The sequence below is a fragment of the Dipteris shenzhenensis genome, unplaced genomic scaffold (assembly GCF_047967505.1).
Source record: "Dipteris shenzhenensis isolate YYH24624 ecotype China unplaced genomic scaffold, Dip_SZ_1.0 scaf0023, whole genome shotgun sequence".
NCBI lineage: Eukaryota > Viridiplantae > Streptophyta > Polypodiopsida > Gleicheniales > Dipteridaceae > Dipteris > Dipteris shenzhenensis.
Genome location: NW_028239330.1, coordinates 1 through 23,055, shown reverse-complemented (window position 1 = coordinate 23,055; position 23,055 = coordinate 1). Strand labels below are relative to the sequence as shown.

Below are 23,055 nucleotides of genomic sequence, written 5' to 3'. Positions count from 1 at the left end.
GTATCGTCGTTAGGCTGGAGTGCCTTCCAGCGCGACAATGAATGCGCCTGGGCAATATAAATGATGAGCTGGAGTTGGAGCTCTGAAAATATCTTTGGAAGTCAATGCCAAACATCAGTCTCGTTCCCCTTGCCCATCTATGTGTTGGATTCCAGCTAAATCTGCGAGTACTACCCCCACAGCCTACCCTGTCTATTAAATTCTTGCCGCAATCGATTGCCGAAAGTCTACCATTTGACATCTCTTCAGTTTTTTTTCTGCAGGTCGACTAGCTACGGACGGCCGTCTCGTAAAGTCTCAAACTACGTCTGTTCAGCTGCACTGCCCGCAATCAAGACTTCCAGGCACTGTAATCCGATATGGAATCTTCTGCGATATAGATACAGGGAATTTAAACAACCGCCTCACCGATTGATACCACCCGACGCAAGAAGACACCCAACATGGGTACCGGCAAGAAGGAAGCCACGAGGCGTGAGCGCCAGGGCAAAACAGGAGATGGCATGGGAAATGTTCGCCAGAAAGGCGAGAATTTCTATCGCAGCGCAAAAAGGGCAAAGCAACTCAAGATCCTCACCGGTGGCACTGCTCAAAGAGACGCCAGAGGCAACATCACAAAAGCAGCCGTCTTCCAAAGCAGGGAGACACCAAATGCGAGGATTGAACCCAACAGGAAGTGGTTCACAAACACCAGAGTCATATCGCAAGACCATCTGACACAGTTCCGAGATGCTATCTCGAAGAGTCAAAGTGATCCGTATTCTGTAGGCCTCAAATCAATCTCTTCTCACTTTTGACTGAGATGCTGACCATCTTCCAGTTTCTCATGAAGTCCAACAAGTTGCCAATGTCATTGATTCGAGACGCCGAAGGTCCCAAGACTCGAGACCAGCATGCAGCCCGAATTGCAGTCGAGACACAATCTTTTGCTGATACCTTTGGACCAAAGTCCCAGCGGAAACGACCCCGTTTGGACACTTCCCTTGGCTCCTTGACAGATCTTGCGGATCACAGTGAGAAAATGCACACGGACTACGCGGAGCGTCTTGATCGCGCGGATTTACTGAGTGGAGCTTTGGGAGGAGACAACGCTACATCTGAAAACAACATTGGCGACGGATCACTCTCCGCCTCTAGGGAACCTGTCTTCTCAAAAGGTCAAAGCAAGAGAATTTGGAATGAGCTGTACAAGGTGATAGATAGCAGCGATGTCATCATTCATGTTATCGACGCACGAGATCCAGAAGGCACACGGTGTCGGAGCGTGGAGAAGTATATTCGAGAAGAGGCACCTCACAAGCATCTCATATTTGTGCTGAACAAGACGGACTTGGTACCTACTTCTGTAGCGGTAAGTTTCTCATCCCTTTCCTGTTCCATCGACTCCCGGGAAATTAGTCAAGACACCAGTTCTTGCCTCTGCGCAGCCTCAATAAATGGATAGTCTGTTACATTTTCCGGAGATTGAAGAGAGTCACGCCCGCCGTTTTGGCACTGTTCATCGTTTTGACGAACATCAAGTTTCTCTCGAGCGTCTTGTTTTGAGTTGAGGTCTTTCCTGCATCTTTCATGCAGTCATGAAATGACCTCTTAGTAACGTTACGCACATTTTTCATATATCGACTGCAGTCGGAAAGGTCGTGTTGCTTCGGATCCTATGCTGACTATTGCAAAGGCTTCGTGGGTGCGCATTCTGGGAAAAGAATATCCTACTCTCGCATTTCACGCCAGTATCAACAATTCATTCGGCAAAGGTAGCCTGATCGCAGGTAAGCTCAATACGCTCTATTGCCATGCACTGATACCTCACACTAAAGCTTCGTACAGTTCTTCGGCAGTTCAGCGCCCTTCATCAGAATCGTAAACAGATTTCAGTTGGCTTGATCGGCTATCCGAACGTGGGCAAATCGTCAATCATCAACACACTGCGCAAGAAAATGGTAGCCAAAGTTGCTCCTATCCCTGGAGAGACCAAAGTCTGGCAATACGTCACACTCATGGTAAGTAGCAATCGAATGATCCTCTGGAGTCCTTGTTCTGACAAGACAATAGAAACGCATCTATCTTATTGACTGCCCTGGCATTGTGCCTCCGAATCAAGGAGACTCAGCGGAAGATATTTTGCTGCGAGGCGTTGTGCGAATCGAGAATGTTCAAAATCCGGCCCAGTATGTTAGTGCTTGCCTGGCCAAGTGTCGTCAGAAACATATCGAACGGACGTACGACATTTCAAACTACAAAGATACGACCGAGTTCCTCGAACGGCTAGCACGCAAAAGTAAAAGGGGGCGAGGCTGACTTGGACTCCGTCGCGAAGATGGTCATCAACGATTTTCTTCGCGGCAAGTTGCCATGGATGACCTTGCCGCCTCAGCAAGCAGCAAGCCAGGGAATCGACAACGCGCCTGAGACTGAGACCCGGCTGGGTGAAATGACGCAGCTCAACAAGCGTCCCACAGAAGAATTGCGAGGCGTGAAGAGAAAGGCGGTGAATGAAGGACCGGACGGCGAGAGCGATAATGTATCTGAAAACGGGTCATTCGATGGCTTCTCGGATGATGAGGACGAGGATGAAGAATCTGACGATCATGAGCACGAAGATTGAACAACGGTTCTCTGCAGATCATCTGTCTAACGCTTTATTACAATAGCAGCTCAGATCTATGTCTGATCGACCAGCAAAATTGGCTGTATCGGCACAAAAAATGCCGGAAGCATCATTCTACTTTATTTCCTTTACACAGCACGCGACGCAAGCCAAGACCTCTCGACGCCATGAATAGCTTTGCCAAGAGCAGTCCGTCCTTCACAAGACTACAGAATCCCAGTGCTGTGGTTGCAAAGACGTCAGACAAGGAATTATCACTGGGCAATGATGCATGCCGTTGCTTCAGACAACGTGTCGTGTCAGGCATTCATATTCGCGCCGACGCGCGACTTCACCTGGCTCTGGTCATCAATTCTTGACCGTCAACCGAATACACGACTTACTTCAAACGCCTTGAGCAGTCAAACATGCCATACTATGCCGGCGCTGTCTACGCCGTCGACACGCGTAGTGGTGGATGCTATGACCTTGTCGAGCCAGAGGCCACCTGGATAGTCCGTTTGCTTTTTTATGCTCTCTTCTTACTGGCATACATTGCACTCGGCATTGTTTGCGCCTTCAAGCTTCGTCTTCTAGGAAAGGCTGGTGGCCACGCGCTGCGCGGTGCAGTATTTCTAGCGACCCTCTTACTAAGCATACTGTAAGCATCACACCTAATCCTCCTTGACTGATCCTCTCGTTGCGTTTGTGGCTACCTACATAGCGATTTTGATGTCGAATACGTCCTAACGTGACCTAGTGCAATAGTATTAGAGATCCCAATCACAACCGACCGCGCATGCTCGTCTAGAGTCTCTCGCTCGTCCATTCCAGCTCTATTCATGGCAGCCGAGACTGCTAGTTTCCTCGTGATCGTCCTTCTGGCTGTCCTCTCGGTTCTGCTTGCAGTCATTAAACAATCAAGCTCGACCTCGAAACGACACAGTGATGCAACCAATTCGATCAAGACCTCTCTGGATTCCTCCACACCACTTCCACCAAAAGGCCTCGTCATTGGACTTTTCTCCTGGCTTGCCTTTTCTTCACTGCTCGGTATCGCTTATCTAGGCCTTTTGGGATGGGAAGTTGTCAATCCAAACACTGCTGATTATTATCAACTCGACACCCCCATCGGTGTGCTAGCACCCATCACATTCGCATTCTTGCTGGCATTCCTCATCTATCAGCTCCTCGTGTCTGGTGCAGCGGTCATGACCTTGGGCCAATTTTCGACTGCTTCGGTTTATATCCAAATTGGCGTCCTTCTATACGCAGTTCAATTATTGATGCGCGTTTTGTTCGTCTTCCTCGCGCAAGCTGCGGTTGAGAGGGGACCCAGCGTTTATACGAGCGTCTATGCATATTCAAGGGATCTGGGAATCAGCACGTTTGTCATTGAAGGCAGCTTGCAGGTCATTGTATTGTGGATGTTCGGATGGGGATTGATAGTCTGATAATAAGCCATAGGATGGATTAGAGCTGTTGCATAGTCAAGAAATGATGAACCAAATTATGATGCTAACATGAGATGTGATGCTTTCGCTATGCTCAGTAAAATATTGGTATTTAACAAAAATGTTGCCACGCTCTCACGTCTTACTAGTATGTACTACGCAAAATAGCTCTTCCACAAGACACCTTCCAACCCTTCTAATTGCTCTGGAGAGAAAGCCTACAGGACGATGAGAGTTAGCAAACTGTATCAATCACAATACAAAGCACAGCGAGGTGAAAAATTCTCTTGCATACCTTGACGTCAATATGCCACGTATCTTGCCGTGTCTTTTTGAAATCACTGACAGTCTCTTTAGCACTTTTGCCAACCATTCCGGGATCCCCAGCTGCCTTAGTAGCCAAGGTGGTCAATATCTCCGGAACCCACGAGGGTGGCGGGCTTGCGTATGGAAAAGCTTCCACGAGACCGCCTAGCCCGAGGACTGCAGCATGCCTTGTCAAGATAGTTTTGCTCTCAGCACCTCGGTCTACGGGTGTAGATGTGCCACCGGGCTTCCGTCGCTGCAGTGGGGCAGTTCGTAGCATTTCTACGAATTTCTTGTTCAACGAAGTAATTACCTCGTCGCGAAGACTCACAGGTGAGCATCGTATCATGCCCGACAGAGTGGTAGCTGCGCCGATGCGTACTTCCAACTGGCTATCTGACAGCATCTCAGAAACGCATTCAAACATCTTGAGCTGACGCTTGCGTGGCATTAAAAATAGCTGACAGTAATAAATTGCCTGCATATTGACCATTGATCTGAGGCGGGCATGCCACGAGGATGCTGTTCTGCCGGTCTGCATCAGAGCATCGACAAAATCTGCTTCCTCGCCGGCGCGGAAGGGAACGACTCCTAGACTGCGAAATAGTGAATACGCAGAGACCTGCAACTCTGGATCTTCTTTGACATCCATCATCTGGAGGACTGGTTCAAGCAAAGTGTTGTGAAAGAATGGAATGAGTTGCGTGCATTCCAACGACTCCAGCATTTTGTCTAGAAAGAGGGTAATTGTCTTCGACCCAGACGTATAAGATGATGCAGTTTGTTGACCCGGGGTGCGTTCCTTTCGCCAGGCTTCTATTTTGGCGAAAATGACTTGAATCAGGGATTGAAACTGAGCAGATGGCTCCCAGCCACGTTTGCCAAGAGGACCACTAGAATGCTGCGCGTCGATCAGGGCAGAGACGCTCTTGTGGGCTTCCCAATGCTGGGATCGGCATAATTGGTGCAGGACATATGCCATTGTCTCACGAACACCTTTGTACGGATGGTCGAGGTGGCTCATGAAATTGCTAGTGACACCTTCACCGAGCTGGAAATGCCAGCCAAGGTCAAGGACAACATGTTCGAGAAGCGCGATCTTGGAAGATTCTTTGAATGCAGCATTTGATGTCATGTCAAGTCTGAAGCTTGCGAGCCACTCGACCAAGGGCCAGGCTCGACGCGGATCAGAAGTTTGAAGCACTGTGTCAACAAATGACTTCCAGTATTCTTGGTTCTCTGGCGTTAGCCCATCCTCGAAAACTCCACGTACAATGGGGAAACAATACGACCAAATCTCAGTCGTTTGAGTAGGATCGAGGGTCTTGGAGACATTTAGGAGTGACGCCAATAATTCAGCCGTTGCGCGATGCTGGTGTCTATCGCTGCCATCGTCAAAGGTCTCCCTAATCAGCTCCTTGATTTCGTCAAATGTAGCTACTGCATGTCCCGTGAAAACAAGATTGAAAAGACTTGTCAATGCTAGAACATTCGTGGTGCGAAATCGATCGTGGCTTGCATCACGCGGCTCCTGCTTCATGAAGGAGATGTAGATCTGGAACCAAGTACGATCAAGCAGTCCGCCTATCTGCTTGCGGACCCGCGTCTCGACCTCGTCATAGTCAAGCACGTTTGAGGCTGAGGCTTCGAACGCCGGGATTGATTTGCCCCAGACAAGCCATCCGGGATAGTCCTGATCGATAAAGACGTCTGCAGCTGGTTTGGCGAAATTGGAGAGAAAGGTCTCTGTCCATTTTGGATCATCAAGCTGTGCGTCGATTTTAGTGAAGCCCGGAACCATTTTCTTGTCCAGCAAAAGGTTTTCATATTTGTGTTCAGACAATGCCCTTGTATCGATGAAAGTGAAGAGGCCGATGAGAGCGCTGCTATAGATCATCCGCAAGCTTGGGTGAGGATCGACAGCTCGACGTACGACAAGATCGACCATATTCTCTGAGGCAATGTCATCAAAGCGCAGACTCAAGCCAATGACCAGCGTTGCCGTGCGGCTCTCCTTACGCCAGTGCGAATTTCTTGCTACTTGGGAAAGATCATCAGAAAGCTCGTTCCTTCGACTTTTGACAAAATCTTTCCTTTTCGCGATGACGCGCTCTCGCTTACTGATTGTCGTTCTGATCGCATCATCATCGGCTTGCGCGTCATCGGGTCGAATCTCTTCTACTCGCTGCTGATCCAAGATTGTGAGGCGTCCTTGACTACGGGTCATGTCCATGACTTGAATGGCGGCTCCGGTCGACAATTTCTGGATGGATGGCTTGTCAACGTCAAGAACATTGACGTAGCACTTGAGGAGCCTCGGCGTATAGCGCCAATCGCGCCCTATTGGCTTGACGAGACTACCGAAGAGTAAAGAGTACATGGCTCCTTTAATGCGAGGAAAGTCATTGATCGGTATGGCTTCCTCAAGATGCTTGAGAAGAGGTGGGATCAACACCGGTCGTGCACCGATGATGACTTTCATAGATGCCTCTATGGCTGTTTGAGCTGTACGTCGAATTTCTGTGTAGTTTGACACACTCGATCTGACAAGATCTGTGAGAAGTTCAGAGTCCAGATCTGTTCTTGGACGGGCCGAGGCATTGTAGCGTAGTCTCTGAAGATGATAAACACCAGCACGACGAACAAGAAGCGGGCGAGGATAGTCCTTGCGAAGGCCACTAGTCTTGAATGCTGCAATATCTACCGCGAGAAGGCGTGTGACGCGGTCGAGGACGTGAGCAGATCTTTCCACTCCGACGTCAGTAAACCAAGACCGATAGGCAGTGTACAACGCATTGAAGCATGTCACATCGTCTTGCTGCTTTTCGACCAAAAAGCCATGTACTTTATGCAAGTGCTGGCCGATCTCAAGCCGCAGTCCGTGGACTAGATCATATTCTGAGCTTCCAGTCTTCATGGAATATCCAGTCGGATACAAGAAGCCCTGTTTGACATCATCATCTTCTGTAGCTCCGTAATCTGCATCGGTCGGCTCTTCCACCTCGTCTGAATCATCGCTCACTTCCTTTTCTTGGACATCATCGTCATCGACCTGAACTGAAGTCCATTTCTGGTTGTCTTTGCGACTGTCAAACAAGGACGAGACACCTGAAATAATCAAGCGCAGGAGGACAAGGCTGCGAGATACTTCATCGGACCATTCTTTTCCAGACCCGTCTCGCTTGACCGGTGAATTTGGTCCGGTCAACTCGTCAAGTCTGCTGAGCTCCAAACGAGCGAATTTCTCAAAAATTTTGATGGCAAAGGCAATCTCTCGCTCATCAGGCACATGCCACTTGATGTTCAAACGAGATGGGTCTTGCTTTTGAGCCCAAAGAGAGGTCGGCGTTGCGAGGGAAGCGAGATCCGACTCCTCGAACAAAGCAGTGTCCAGTGTGTATGTGTTGGTGGTTGTGAGTAGTATATGATGCAGCAAATTTGACACATGTGTTGCTGCAATACCCCTACAGCGCGATCGCATGAACAACGCCAAGTCGATCAGTTCGTCCGAGAACTCAAGCAGGGCGCTACCAGAATGGACGATAGACATACTCAAAAGTGAGACATGCCAAACCAGTGCTTTATCTCCCGGACTGACTTCAGTGCTACCAGTGCGACTTGATCCAGCCCATTCTCTTCAATCTCCGTTCTGATATTGTGCGAGAGCACAGGCACGAGCTTTGCAAGAGCTTTCTTAGCGTCGACCTTGGTCAAGGCACTCAAAATGAAAGCCATAGCGTCTCTTGCCGCATAGTCAACGTGCTTGTCTACGTATGACACAAGATTGTTCAAAGTTTGATCAAAGATTTCGGTCGACATAGAGGAAAATAGGGGGGTGACGGCAGCTGGCAAAGTATTTGTGACATTCTCTTCAGGAGATGCAGTGCGAGATCTCGTCAGATCTGGCAGATTCCTCAAGAGATTGATGACTCGTTCCATAAAGGCCGTCATGAAAGCATCAAAATCTGCTGTAGAGGATCGTGCGACTCTTATTTCTTCAGAATCTGTCATCTCGGCATCGTAGTCGATCTCGATGTCGACTGGCTCTGCTTCCAGACGCGCGAGCTGATTTTCAATCCAACCTCTAGCCAACATGCTATCAAGAGGAGAGTCCTCGAACTCGGCGTCATGGTCTTCTGTCTTCTTGCTATTCGCTTTTTGATAACCACCAAAGTCGAGCGGATGCTTCGTCAAGTTCACCATCGGAACTTCGTAGAATACTGCTTGCATGAAGGAAAGGGTGTGTACTGTCTTGTCGAGATCATTCGCATCAATACCAGGAAGTGCAAGGCCTAGCAAAGCAGGTATATGGCATCTGAAGCCCTTGTTGCGTGCTAGCGGTCTCGCCAATTCTTTGAGAGCACGGATGGCTGAGGTGGTGCGATGCACCTCAACAAGGCCTTGTAGAGCTGGGTAGATACGTTGCAAGGCACCAGGTAATATGAGGATTGGTTCAAGGAATGCCAAGTTACCCAAAGCCGACAGCGAATAGCTAACAGCAGTGGAGCTTTTGGCAAAGATTCCCATGAATACGACGTCCCTGAGACACGAAACGAATCTTCGTTTGATGGCCTCATTAAGCTGACGATCCCTGGGCACAACCATCTCACCAGATCGCTCTCGATTCCAGCGCATGACAAAGAAGTCAGCTAGATAGAACACCAACTGAGAAAGCGTCTTAGTCCAATTGCCAGTATTTGAGGGGTGAAAGAAGGTTTCTGTAGCTTGCACAAGTCCCTCGAGTTGGGATAGCACGGAATGCGAGGCAGTCAAGCACTGCGGTGAAAGTGACATGACGATCCATCTTGCCACATTGTGAGCGACAGGATGTTTTCGTTGGTCGCGTTCAATCATTGCTGCGCCTCCCATGTACATGTCAGCAACATTGCTGTAGGGAGACATGACTTGTCCAACGGGAATCTCAAGGAGTTTGAGAATGGCCGTGAAAATGGTAGAAGACTGTTCAGGTGTGAAAACACCGTGCTCGGTGAAAGGCAGATCTTGCGAGGTTATAGAATCTCTGGCAAGTCGCGAGAAAAGGTCGATGAAATGGATGTCGATGGACTTTGAGCGAGTTAGGATGGACCAAAGGTGAAATAGCGTAGGAAGGTAATATTCTGGTTGCAATTTGGAGCCCGGTTCAGGAGGGCCAGTGGGAAGAAAGAAGTTCAACAGACCCACAACACAAAAGGCAGTCTCTGGATTTGAAGCGCTAAAATATGGCAGCAGCTCCTCGAACACGGCGGGCAATTGTGAGGGTTCGAAGTAAGGCTGGGCGAAAGTGACCATCTTGAGCAAGGTACGAATACTTCTCTTCAGCTGGCTACCAGTGATTGCGGTGGCTGACTGCATGTCATTGGGAAGCACGAGGACCTTGAACTCTTTGTACAAAGGCTTCCAATCGAGCACAAGATCCTCACCGGGCTTGAGATAATGCTTGCGCTTCGTCAGGGTCATGAACATGCTTGCAAAGCGTTCTCCAGCGCTGTGATCCATGCCGGGGGCCAGGGCCAGCTCGAAGTAGAGCTTGATGAGGCGTATACGATCAGCACGCGGCAGATCAAACTTGAGCTGCATCCATCCTCTTAGCTCTCTAGTCCAATGTGTGGCGCCAGGTACAAAGTCGCCAGCGGAGACGGCAATATATAGACGCTTGATGATCTTATTGAGGTTGGCTTGTTCATTGTCGTCGGTTTTGTAGGGCACGTAGCGTCGGTAGGGGTATGTTCTAGGACGATAGCGAGAGGGTCTGCGTTGCTGAGTTGCATCCTGGTCGACATTGACTGCATCTTTTGCGTTGACCTGGTACACTCTTGCATCTTTGACGTCTCTCCAGAAGCCGGCGCCGGGAGAGGTCGCCCTGGAGATATCTTGGCTGGCTGCGCCGGAAGCAGCAGTGTCAGCATTGAGATGCTGGTCCATACTGCTGAGGGAAGATCGCTATGGGTATCAGGCGGTCATTTGAGACTTTGGTGAAGCATGAAATGAAGGTTGACGTTTGTCCTGATGACGCTCGGTGATCGAGCTGGTAGGACTCACGCGACTCGTTTGATGGCCGTCTGGCTGCGGACTGAGGACGAGTTAGGCGGGACAAGGCTCGGTTCGAAGTGAGGGCGATGCTGTGGAACAGGGAAGGGTGATTTGCTTGGAAGAATGTGCAGAAGAAATTGCAGCTATGTAAAAGTGATGATGCCGTTGACTATGGATTGTTTAGCAATCGCACTATGTAGTACTTCCGCTGCTGTGAGTAAAGAAGACAAAGGTCGCCTGGGACAACGGATGGCAGACCAACTTTGAAGTTAAAGTTGACACAGTTTGCAGCTAATGGCAATCGACACCCATGGAAGAAATAGAGGCAGAAGTATTATGTTTGCTGATATGTACAAGGCATGGCGATGGATGGATGGCTTTAAAGACAGTGAGTGAGTGGCGCCGAGCTGTGTGCCTAAGTAGTAAGGTTTACTACTGTACTGCACTAGCCACAGTAGTGTCTCTCTTAGTAAGAAAAGGCCTGAGGCAACCACTTTGCTACGCAATCATCAACACCTCATTTGGTCACATCAGAACGACCTCTGTCATGCAGGCGGCAGGAATGATGCGTACAGCCCGCCTTGTATGATGGCATATCCCACACACCAAAATACCGCAACCTTGCCATACCCTGATTTCACAGTCCCTTGTGTCTCTTGATACAAAAGACCCGCAGTGCCGTAGTACAGCAATGGATAGCCGCTGCAAATGCGCGTGATGACCTGTACATGGAATTGTGTAAACGCCAGCAATGTCAGCAATATCTGCGGAGGAGCAAGTCGCCGCATTAGCTCGAGTTTGTCTTGATGGTGAGATGTCAAAGCAGTTGCACCAGTCCATAGCAACATTGACAGCACAGGTGCCGCAAGCAGGAAGAGCGGTATGTTGCCTGCTGTCCAATATCGAAACCATCCCACTCCCCAGTACTTGCTTTGAACATATCCGTAGATGCTCGGCACTACAGCCTCGCACCACGATCGAGGATCCTGGCTTGCGCCGACCCCACAGTACTCGAAATATGCAATGACTTGCGGCAATGCAAACCCAATGCCGGTAAATAAGCCACCTAGTCCCGTACAAAGCATGCGTCGTACCCATGCTATCACGCTCGATGTTCGTTGGAAGGCTACGGTTGCTGTCCACAGCTCGTGTATAAAAAGCAATCCATTGAACACCCCATTGCTGCGGACTGTCGCTGAACAGCCAAACATGATACCTGCCAGTACCAAGAATAGATCTCGATTCAGAGTTGCGCCTAAGGAACCTGATTTTGGAAACGCCTCAGCATAGCAAAGATAACCCAGGAAGCTGAGCAAAGAAAAGGCAGGCTCTGCATAAGGGGCGCATAGAAACAGGCCCCCAGGGGTGATTATGTGCAGAATTGAAGCCGCAAATGAGAGGTGCTTCGGCACTGAGAGGCTAATGAAAAGCTGATGTATTACAAGTACAGAAAAGAGATGTGCAATATTGGCTGTAATGACACCAACGATCGCAAAGTCGATGATAGACGCTGCATGACCAAATAGACCTGCATTGTTGACACTCAAGGTGAGTATCATGATGCCAAAAATCAGACTGGCTCAATACATACTCCTTGTAATTAGAGAAATGGTGCTAGTCCAGCCCCATCCAAATGCCCAGTCTTGCTCATGGACGTAGCCTTGGGAAGCAACAGGGACAAAGTAAAAGGCATCCCATCTCACAAGCCGCAGTATGAGCCGATTTAAGAGACATGAAAGACTGTATGAAGTGGTGGACTCGTAATTGAGCCGTGACAACGCATCCTCAAGCAAGATATCTGTCGACGTGTCGTAGCCTACGCCTGGACTTGCCAGAGCAAGGCCAAAGAGAATGAGCTTCCAGCAGATGAATGGGATTGTGAGACAGAGCAATGGTCCAGATCGGATATTTTCTGCAATGGACATGATCCAAGCCGCCGTGATGCACCGCGCTGGTGGCTTCAATGTATCGTGAAAGGCATGTGTTAGGTGTGTGGAAGCAATGCAAAAGTTATGCAAGAATAATGCAAGAACAATAATCGACATTAATCTCCTCAACCCTAAGCTTTCTCCAAACATAATAATGACTTGCCATCGTGCCAGTCTTGCTTTAAGTTTCTTTTGAATTGTCCGGTGCTTTAATGATGTTGCATACATCCGCTCATCCTTGTCAAAATTCGTCTCATGGAGCCTGAATAGAATCTCTCTGCACGTTCGTAGTCGCGTCGAGTATCATCATTACATCCGTTATGCTCCCGAAGCTTTGCGTATAGCCTCTCTGGCTTCCTCATTCGTCAATGGATATCTCCGTAGAAAGGCGCAACCCTACACTATGGCTGTTGCTCGGTGCTTTGACATCTTATATTGGCTGGGTTGCATTACGGTCTGTGTCTCACACACATGCTGAAGCAACTGATGATCAAGGAGAGTCTAAATCTGCCTCCGAAACGACACACGGCAAAGACGCAAGATTCCCCAAATATTCTGAACGCATGGAGTCACGAAAGGAGAAAGAGCTGGATCTGAGGACATTGGAATCTCTGATACATCATCCAAACTACGAAATCAGGAAAGCGGCCGAGGAAGCATGTCTAGTGCGGTTTCACTCGTCAAGGCCTGCACATCGCGCAGTTCAAACACAGCTTCATTCCCGTGATGGTGCAACTCGCGAACAAGCATTGATTGCTGTAAACATGGACTTGATCGGACAAGGGTCCACGTCTTGTCCAGCTGACTTCGACACTACAGACTATACATGGGAAGGGCCAAACAGTAGCTTGACTCCACCAAGTTTCGAGGAGCTTGAGGCTGCACAGCGTCGACCGAGCGACCTTCGAAGCTGGGATGCTGATGAAGAGAGCGAGAGCGAAGAAGTGACCATTGCGACGACTGTCATGCTAGAAGGTAGTTTGGATGAGGATCAGAGAAGACGGCGAAATCGTGAGGCGATGGCACTTGGCAGCGAGGGCGAGGAATTGCAAATTAGGTACAGCGATGGAGCACGTCGTTAAGCTGAAATAGTATTGATGTTCTGATATGTAAAGAAAGGCCTTGTGAGGAGATGGTATGAGTACTCGGTATGTATAGTACTATGTATATATAAATATTCCAAACAAACTTTTGAAACGGCGCCCACTCAATTTCAAACCGCTTCTACTTTAAGACATTCAAATCTCGTTTCACATATAGTATCAAGGATGCCTTGGGTTTGGGACTTGGAAAAGGGATCCACAGGCTTGGTCTCGTCTTTCTATGAATAATATGCCTCAATATTCAACAGCATTATTATCGTAGCTTTCTTTCTTGCCTCCTCGTCTTCATTTCTTCATCGGCGTCCATTAATCGGTTTCCTCGTCTTGTTACTTTGTCTTCCGGCTTCACTCGCTCAGCCGTTTTTCTCGCTTCCTCGTCGCATCTGCTTGCCCGCCCTTGTAATTAATACCACCGTCATTCTCATACCAATAAGTTTTCGACATTCTTCAATTCCGTCATGTCCTTCGTCGCCACAGCCGTGCTTTTGGCTGCAGTCGCCTCCGACTCTTTCGCACAGACTCTCATTCAGCCAAGTTCTGTACCTCTCTCTCAGCGCCAGTCGTGGTGTACTGCTCAGAAGACTCAATGCCCATTTTTGTGCGCTCAGATAAACAGTATTTCAGCACTCATGCAGACCTCCAAACATTTCTAATTGATCTGATCTTTACAGACGGCTCTTCTGCTTGGACTTCAAATTACTGCTATGCCGTACGTTTACGCACGCTCCTGCTTCTTCCATGAGACTGACCCCTTGCTTCTCCAAAGGACACACTGGAATACAGCTGCGTCTGTGCCAACGGTCAATCCCCAAATAGCACAGAATTCAGCAACACCCTGCCCTACTTCGAATGTCAAGCAGCAAACGAGCAATGCGCTGCTCAGTGTGGAGGCTCAAACACTTGCCAGTCCAACTGCTACCAGCTGCATCCCTGCGGTGCCTCCGCTCCCAAGCTGTATAATGTCACCGTCACTTCAAGCCTCGCCACCGCTTCAGCCACAGGCACCGCCGCCAAATCCTCCGGAACCGCTTCCTCGGGCACTAATTCTCAGAGTATTAACGGCAATTCGGGGGGCCTTGGTGGCGGGAAGTCCGCTGCTACATCCGCAGTCGCTTCTCTCGGTCATGTCTATGGAATGGGTGCTGTCTTGGGTGCTGTCTTCGCAGGTGTCGCTGTTTTCTTATAGATTGATCGGCGGGAGCGGGAGAATGGGCCAGACTCCAGGTGCAATTCAGCAACCTGTTTTTATATAAAAAGCTTCAATTGCTCACACCTGCCAATAATAATCATGCTGGGCCTCGCAGATCTCCCAGATGTACCCTTCGGTAGAAGCTCACATGCTTCCAAGTTTGCTGCACGAAGAGACGGATTGTCAGTAATGGGTGCACCCTTCACCTTTGATGCTTGGGGTCGTCAATACTTACCCAATACTGAGCCAGAACGTTCTCGCTGCATATGATTAGCTGGCCGGGAATATAGCAGTCTCGGCCGAAGTCTCGCTCTGCTATATGTCCCACAGACTTGACAATCTTTGCCCCCTTGAATGTAGGATCTGCCGTGTTTGCGCCCTCGTTGAATTCTGGTTGCCTGGCCCATCCCAGATGGCCTCTTGTAACAATATCTTCGCTCACAAATGTGATTTGACCTCGAGGGACGTGTGGATCTCCAGTGAGCTTCGTTGCAACAAGGCGGCCTTCTAGGACTTCCTCGCGAGATGTCTCGGCTGTCGAATTAGCGATGCGATCATCATCATCGTCTTCACTCTCCAAATCAGCGCCTTCATCCACATCCAACATGTCAAAGAATGGAGTCACGTTGGACCTCGGCCACCGCATGAGAGCTTTTTCTGCTTTTCGAGGAAGCTTTCTGCCTGCCGACTGATGCGTAATGACTACAAACTCACACCCATGCGTAGCAAAATCTCCCACCCAAAGACCTTGGTATGGTTTGTCCGCAGTTGGCACATAGGATGATTTGTCGAGTGCGGCAAAGTTCAATATAGTCTCTGCTGGCAAAGTCCTGCCCATGCTACCGAGTACAACGCGTTGGGCTGGATGCATATCAGTCCACTGCCGTACGCGGAACGTCGCCTGTGAGACCTCAGAGAGACGATCAGGTTTGTGACCCGAAGCGTGAAACATAGAGGGGGATTGACTCAGCATTCGGTGACCCGAGGGGGACTCAAAGTCAAGTGGAGGCCACAGTGCCATATTTGACTCTATAGACTGCGGAGGCACGAAGCGTGAGAGAAGAAACGAAGCTGAGGCTTGGTGTATGTCGCGGGCCATTGTTAGTTCTTGATTTAGATGCACCGAGGTGCCAAGCTGTTGCATAGGCAATGATAGAACCGGATAGTTCAGATCGAGGTTAACGATCGGATTGAAAGGGCGGTAGCTCACAAGCTGGCCATCCAATTCAACAAAGACCTCTCGCAAGGCCCCGCAACGGGCAGTAAGGGCATGTCCCTCGATACAGCCGCGTCGCGGGTCATAGCTGATGTAGATGACTTTGCCATGAGGCGATGTATCGGCAAAGAAGATGGCTTCGCGTGTCAAGAACCAATGAGCTGAATGAGAGGCATAAAGCTGCTTCAAAGGTCTGCCATCTGGCGCGCTGATCTGAGTCGGCGAAGGAATTACTCGTCTGAGGTGAACTCTCCAGAGTCCGTCATCAGATGCAATGCGATTAAGCCTCTTGGATGTCCTCGACAAGGCACACAGGTCCAGGACATCGAGCTGCGCCGCAGTGTACGACAAGAGCTCGTCTGGTAATTGTGGAAGCGACATCTCAGCTCACATGCCATTGCGCGACCGGCGAGCAGAGACACTACTTAGACATGAAGAATTGGCAAGCCATCTGAAGTATGTGGTCGACGTCATGGCAGGCGCGACCGAGGCAGCAGCTCTGGACACGCATCCAACACCTGTTAGAACACCTCGCTACTGTAGGCAGTCACGACTTTCTCTTCTCTACATGCCTCGACGCGTCCTCTTCATAGACGTTCAATCATGTGAAAACAATCGAGACACGTTCGAGGAGAAGGAAGATGTGGTTGCTCGAGCACGAAGGAGATTTCTTTGAGAGTCGGTGTCCCATGTCTTTCTGCCTCGTGTCACATTGACTAAAGTCCACATCTGAGTAGAGAAGAAAGTATGGCTACGGCCTGGCAGCAGTTATCTTTTTGGCCGAACCTCGAATCGACACGCCACTCGTCTTTTCAAGATAAGTGCCAAGTCGGTTTCTAGACAACACCTTGTCCTCTCTCTCGACCTGGTGGCTTCTGGCGAGGGTGTGAGCCGACAGCCTTGCGCTCAACGCTGGTGCATTGACTAACATTTGCTAGAGCCAACCGCTCAGCAGGACCAAAGTGACTTTGAATGACGATGGATCCAAATTTGGCACATACGTTGATGAGATCAACATTGGCAACAAGCCTTTCGTCCTTAAAGCCAAGCATCATAAGATACGGTTAGGCAACTGGGAAGAGGCCTTCCAGTGAGTTTTCAATCTGTTTTAGGACCAAGGAACCATAAGATTCACCATCATCTCGAAAACAGTCTCACATGGCGTCAAGTCTGCTTTACGCTTGACTCTAGCCCAGACCTGCAAAATGCCTCTTCAAAAACCTTGGCTGCATATTTGAAACGAATGCAAGCACTCGATATCAAAGTTATCCTCTCCTTTCTCTCGGACTCTAACAACACACGTCATCTCCTCCAGGCGCAATGTACCTAAAGTCTTGCACGGACTCTTGAGCGCTAAATACATCGTCACGGAGCATTTTCTGGATGCGCTTGAGGCGGCCACATCATCTCCTGGTATGGAGGAAGACGGCAGCATTCAAAAACGTTCATTGCTCGAAATGGACTTTGAAGGCAATTGGCCCAACGAGTCCCGCTTCTGTCCACCTCCAGGTAAGGAGATCGATCCTCAACCTGACGAAGCGTACATCCCCACGCTATCTCGGCCACAGCTCTTTCAAGGATTCACCTTCATCTTCTGCGATACCATGCAATATGAAACACTCAGTCCCGTTTTAAACAGTGGCTGTGCCAAGTGTCTGTTACATAATCTTGATCCTGGTCAGATGCGGCCTGCACAGCTAGTCGAATACGCAAAAACAGTTGCTGATCAGAAAGGTGCAAGCGAGCCAGCTACATTACAGAAAGGAGCAATCATTATTATCAAGTGCCCTGCAAAATCCCAAACCGAGACAGACTTGTTTGCCAACTTTTTCGATCAAGTTGACGCGGACTTGAAGCAAACTTCCATCGCTCACAATGAGTTTCTTTCGGCGATCTTGAAAAATGATCCCACAATCTTGAAACGACTTGCAGACCCCACACCAGAGACGACGCATCACATACAGACCAGAGCAGCAGCTGGTATTTCACCGACTGATCGTTCGGCAACCATGAAACCTACGAGACCTGCCGCGAGCGGACGTCTTATCAAGAGTAAATTCAGGGGCTTTGATGATTCTGACGACGATGATATCATCGAAGCAGCTCCAGTTTCTGAGTATGGCGCAGACAACGAATCATGTGAATGGCAATACTTCAGGAGTTGTAGCAAACCCGACATCCGAAGCTCACGACGAAGGACTGTTTGTTTCGCAGGGCAACGAGGACATTCAGCAGCCCAATATCGGCGAGTCATCTTCAAACATTCCACAAAAACGGACCAGCTGCAACCAGTCAGGCACCAATTGAGGGAAACCATGTTTCCGGGGGCGACAGATGTACGGAAGCGCTTCAAGACCCATGCAGGGACCTCCAAATCTTCAAATGAGCTGCAGCCAGGGGAGGCAGGAGCTACCGGTACTTTGTCCGAGTCACCTCTTCGTGATCCCAAAAAGCACGCTCCAATAAATCATCAGGCTGATGTGCGAGCTGCCTGCTCGACAATTTGCTCAAAAGCGGGACAAGGACAATAAAGACTTGGTTTTTGATGACGAGGAGGGATGAAGAGATCCTAAGCGAGGCTCAACTAGCGCAGATGAAGGATCTTGCAATTGTTGAAGACATGGAAATTGGCGCCTCGCGACCTAGACCGAGACATGAAGCAGAGAACACGGCATGGTCAGGGCGGCCCAATTTCAAAGGTTTCCGGCGAAACCGTGAACGAAGCTCGCACAGGGGTCATCGAGTGCTCGTGGCGCTTGAGGAGACGCCGACAGGGTCGTCAGCCCGTATGAGCTTCGACTTGAGTCACGGATCAGGTCGGACGCGTGACCACGACGTCGAAAGTAGCGCACGGCGCGATGACTCGGAAGATGAAGGTGGTGATGATGACGACGAGATGGCATTTGATTTCGATGGGAGTCGGCGTGGTGAGAGAGATGACGGTGGATCAGCAGACAAGACGCGCAGGAGCACACGTGGCCAGAAGCGTGCAGCGGATGAAGAGGCGCAACAAGATGCGAGACGCAGCAAAGTGGCCAGATCCACAGCTACAGATAAGGGCAGGAGAGGCAAACAAAGGCAAGACAGTAGCAGCGATGCGGGAGAGGATGATGAGCTTGCAATGAACTTCAGTCGAAGAAGCAGGCTACATCGTTGAGATGAAGTGAGACGAGAAGTTTATTCATCTCGCAATGGATTCTCATCGGCTTCGAGAATGCCTTCTTTGACCAAGTCGGCAGGTTTGGGTCGATTCTGCAATGCCTTCTCGAGCGAATCCTTGCGTATGTGATGCTCCAATCCTCGTTGCGAGGCTTGCAGGGATGGAGCCACAGAGTTGTTGGGCAGTATGTTTCCTGGTGGGTGAGAAGAGAAGTCAGTCACGCCACGAATGCCCGTTGTTTCGAGCTCGAGACAGTGCGTGGTGACTTACGCTGTACGAGATCGTCGCGTTCAGGTCGATGAGCAATGCCCTTTTTGAGGCTATCTGAGATCTGTTGTCGTTCAAGGTCGTGTTGGGCTGCTTGTAAGGATCTGTTGAAGGCATACTGCATCAGATGGTGAAGTTGAAATCGAAGAATTTCATCTTACGGAGCAACCTTTGAGTCGAGTAGATATGTTTATGTTTCAATTCCTCGGCTTCTGGACGATTTTGAAGCTTGCTCTTTAAATTCTGTACCAGAGACCGATCAGTTGTTGGTGCGTCGAGCCAGATTGAGCTGCATTTATTGCAAACCTCACGACGTTCAGCTGCATGCTGCCAAAGGGGCGTCTTGTCGATTTGATGAAGCCATATGGTGCTCTAGGTTCGGCTCACGAAGGTGGACGGGCGTTCATTTGCAAAGCGGCATTGAAAGGCACGGTGAAGAGTTACATGAAGCGGGGGGAAAAGACGTGAGAGGAAGGTATGCACAAAGACACGTTGTTTAGGAAGGTGCAGCCCTGGCGTCCTGTAAACAAACAAACCATATCGCCTCACAGTACGTATTCATTCTGCGATCAGACGCAATTGTGATCTTTGTGTCTCTTGGTCCGTCACTCTCGGCGTCGTCTACTATCGAGCACAGATGTTCTCTCGAATGGTGAGTGAGCGCCTATTATCGTAAGAGTCATACATATTCTAAGATGCCGTGACCTGAGCGCAGTCAACAGATTAACATGGTCCGGTCGCTGGCGCTTATTGCGCTACGTCTGTGCCATCGCGCAGTATCTTGATGCGATTGCAGCCTGAGCGAAGAGCATAGATGGCGCTGTCGAAGCATGATCCTCGAAGGCGACGTCGTGTGAACAATTTAATCAAGTAGCACAGCCTGCTACATGGCCGGCAAATATTTGTTTGTTGTCTGCCTAGATCAGAGCCGTGGCGAGGTTTTAGTCTACCCTGCTACCCAAAGCAAAAAGGGCGAGGCGGCGAAAATTTGGAGAGAGGAAAGACCGAAAATCATGTGAGATTTAGCGCAGCAAGAACCCCATCCACGCTACAATCAGTCTGTGGCAAGTCGTAATAATCAGGGTGACTCACTCTCTTTTTCGCCGCCACCACAACCACCGCCGCCGCCGCCTTGCCATTACTACCCTTTGTCCCATCGCTTTTTGTCTTGCAATTATGCATCACTGTACTCCTGTTTTGAAATAGTATCAACACGCAGTCGTATTCGCTGGCTGACAATATATTCGACGAAATAACGCATCACCGAGGCGTGTCGCTCTGCTGCGGTCGCGCGAGAGCTCAAGGCAGACAGTGACTCAACCGTCGTGTCTGCCAGTGCTTCTCATTTGCTTTTGTTATCTGAACTCTTCTCCTACACAGGCATTCACCACAGATCTCCACTCCTCCTACGTATCTTTGTACCTCTTGAAACAAAGCTCCATCGAATCTCAACGTCCTGCTTCAACTCTCCTCGTCGCCGTCGTCCAACACACACCCGAACGACACCTACCTCAGGAATACACATTTCACACCATATCAGAGCCCTTAGGTATTCCAAGACCCTGTTCACATAGAACAAACCTACAACTATCCGCCCAAACCACATCAAAATGGGCATTATCGAATCAGAAGTTACTACGAACCTGAACAGCTTGCGCATGGCATTTGTCGAACTTGATACAATTGATACCGTCACTTCCTTTGGATACAGTTCAGATATTTCTATCGTATCGAGGAGGAGTTCTTGATCTTGAGCTCTCGAGGACTCGATACGATTTCAATAAGTCTCAGCCGCGCCTCCCACAGGGATTCGCATAAGCAATCGCTCGCTACTGTTCAGTGTCGTGGTCTACTTATTTCGACAAAAAGTCTACTGAGAATGACCACAAGTGCAGCATTCTCGTTACTTCGCGCACGCACTGCCGACGCTTCCACACCTCAATCAGCGCTCCTCTCTGATAAAGACTCCTACCGACATTCTAAATCCCATACCACACCAATTCCTGAAACGAAGAGATTCCGTGTCAAGTGTCAGTGACACCGCATCGGAGGCTTCTGGTGATTCAAGGTCATCATACGAAACTTCTGGGACTAGCGTCTCTGTCTTTCAGGACAGTCTTGACTCTCGCCAGTGGCCAGACTCGAATTATCATCAGCAACAACAGCAGCCTCCCAACCGTCATCACGACTGGGCTGCTGCTGGCCGGGACAGGTCATTTGCTAGTGTTGTCCAGTCATATCGACCGCAATACGAAAGCGATGAGATAGGCGATTATCAATCGTCGACTAAAACATCATATAATCATCGAACCATACCTACTACCGACCATGACTCTAGCACTCAAAGGTGCCGTCACCCTCGGCGCACTGCCATTAGAACGATTCCCTGCCTTGTGAGACAAGAGGATCGAAGGCGTGATCTTGTAGAGCAGCTTGTCGGTAAGTCGCATTATGGAAAGAACTTTCACGAAGCATTTGACTGACAACCTAAATCTACAGACGCTGCGGCTGAGCTAGTCGCAACTATTTGGCCGCTATCTCGACATCCAGGTGTTGGCACATGCTCCAGCGGAATCGACGACTTACGTTACTTTGTGAAAGAAGTCCTGTCTCGTTCAAAGACGAGCTACAATTCGCTGCAAGTGTCTCTCTGGTATCTTGTCAAGCTATACAAAGCGGATACACGACAAGGCAGAATAGCTCTAATGATGCATTCAAGGCCCTTGGTTGTGGACGTCGGATGCTACTCACATCCTTGATTGTCGCTTCAAGTATTTGCAAGATAAGAACTTTTCCGCAAAGGCCTGGTCTACAATCTCAGGCCTATCATCTCAGGAGATAATCAAGAACGAGCTGGCATTCTTGAATGCTCTCGGACACAACCTCCATGTCCATGACACATTTGAATTTCTGCCATGGAACGCTATCGTCATGCGGTGCGCGGAGGACATGCAGCTTTGCAACGTCTCACGTGTCCGCCCAGTCATGGCGCACGGTCCTTTCAGGCGTTCGAGTGGGCTCAACATTGTCATCGATTCAATCAACCCTAATTGGTATCGATCAGTCTATGATCAATCCTCTTTCATATGAGAATATCGGTACACCCCACTCGCTTGCTATACGGGTGCCCAAGTCTGGCCATGAAGCCGTCTTACCTGGTCAAGTACCATCTACGACAGCATCTCCGGCAATCTCTTCGATACCTGCAAGGCTAGTATTAGCCGGTGCCAGTAAGCCCCCAATGGACGTATGTAATGCAGACAGCGAGACTCGGTACACCACTTCGTCAATGTGTCCGTCATCGCCGCGACTTGAAAGCAAGCTACCCAGCCCTTGCTTTACGCAACAACGAATTTCAACATCTCAAACCCCAGCAGCGGGCGTTGAGATGTTGGATGAAATGCAAAACGCGAAGCAATGGCCAACAATCGAGCAGTCGGCAGGAAGCCCAGATCAAAACAGTCCAACGTCTTCATATTTGGCTTCTGGTCGATCAGAAAGCTCAATGACATCCTTGGCAGTATCAATTGACGAGCGCAGTGCCACTGATTGGCAAGATGCTGCTGTCAGTGATGAAATGGATGTCGAGGAGAGCAATGCAGATTCTCTTTCTGAAAATGATAACAATCTGCTCTACTTCGACGAAGAACAAGATGTTCTTGAGAGGAAGCAACTGAAGAAACGTTCGACACGAGGCACAACAAATCGATCAAAGACCAGTTGGGAATGCATTCAGCGACTAACATGAAACGGAAAAGATCCAAGAAGGGTCAAGCAGATGACTCGTCGCCTTTTCCAAGGCCATCAAACGAGCA

The 23,055-nt window shown here is 49.4% G+C and overlaps 5 protein-coding genes and 1 non-coding gene across 6 annotated transcripts; 2 read left to right on the top strand and 4 right to left on the bottom strand.

Annotated features, from left to right (window-relative positions):
* The first annotated feature begins 443 nt into the window (after positions 1–443).
* LOC147879406 (nucleolar GTP-binding protein 2-like) lies at positions 444–2,605 on the top strand. Its single transcript, XM_087372209.1, is given in 6 exon segments — positions 444–764; positions 821–1,351; positions 1,676–1,769; positions 1,828–2,000; positions 2,053–2,276; positions 2,278–2,605. Coding segments are annotated over 6 exon segments (1,671 nt in total).
* On the top strand, positions 1,386–1,611 carry LOC147879407 (small nucleolar RNA snR191). The gene has a single exon (XR_015540704.1). It is a non-coding gene; the product is annotated as a small nucleolar RNA snR191 (small nucleolar RNA).
* A 1,671-nt stretch (positions 2,606–4,276) lies between the features above and the next one.
* On the bottom strand, positions 4,277–7,897 carry LOC147879405 (proteasome activator BLM10-like). Its single transcript, XM_087372204.1, has one exon. The coding sequence runs from the start codon at positions 7,895–7,897 to the stop codon at positions 4,277–4,279; it is 3,621 nt and encodes a 1,206-aa protein (XP_087228330.1).
* A 2-nt stretch (positions 7,898–7,899) lies between these two features.
* Positions 7,900–10,269, bottom strand: LOC147879404 (uncharacterized). Its single transcript, XM_087372203.1, has one exon. It carries the CDS (start codon positions 10,267–10,269, stop codon positions 7,900–7,902), a length of 2,370 nt encoding a protein of 789 aa, XP_087228329.1.
* Positions 10,270–10,922: 653 nt separating this feature from the next.
* Positions 10,923–11,936, bottom strand: LOC147879403 (GPI mannosyltransferase 2-like). The gene has a single exon (XM_087372202.1). The coding sequence runs from the start codon at positions 11,934–11,936 to the stop codon at positions 10,923–10,925; it is 1,014 nt and encodes a 337-aa protein (XP_087228328.1).
* A 2,863-nt stretch (positions 11,937–14,799) lies between these two features.
* On the bottom strand, positions 14,800–16,194 carry LOC147879402 (uncharacterized). Its single transcript, XM_087372201.1, has one exon. It carries the CDS (start codon positions 16,192–16,194, stop codon positions 14,800–14,802), a length of 1,395 nt encoding a protein of 464 aa, XP_087228327.1.
* Between the last annotated feature and the right edge of the window lie 6,861 nt (positions 16,195–23,055).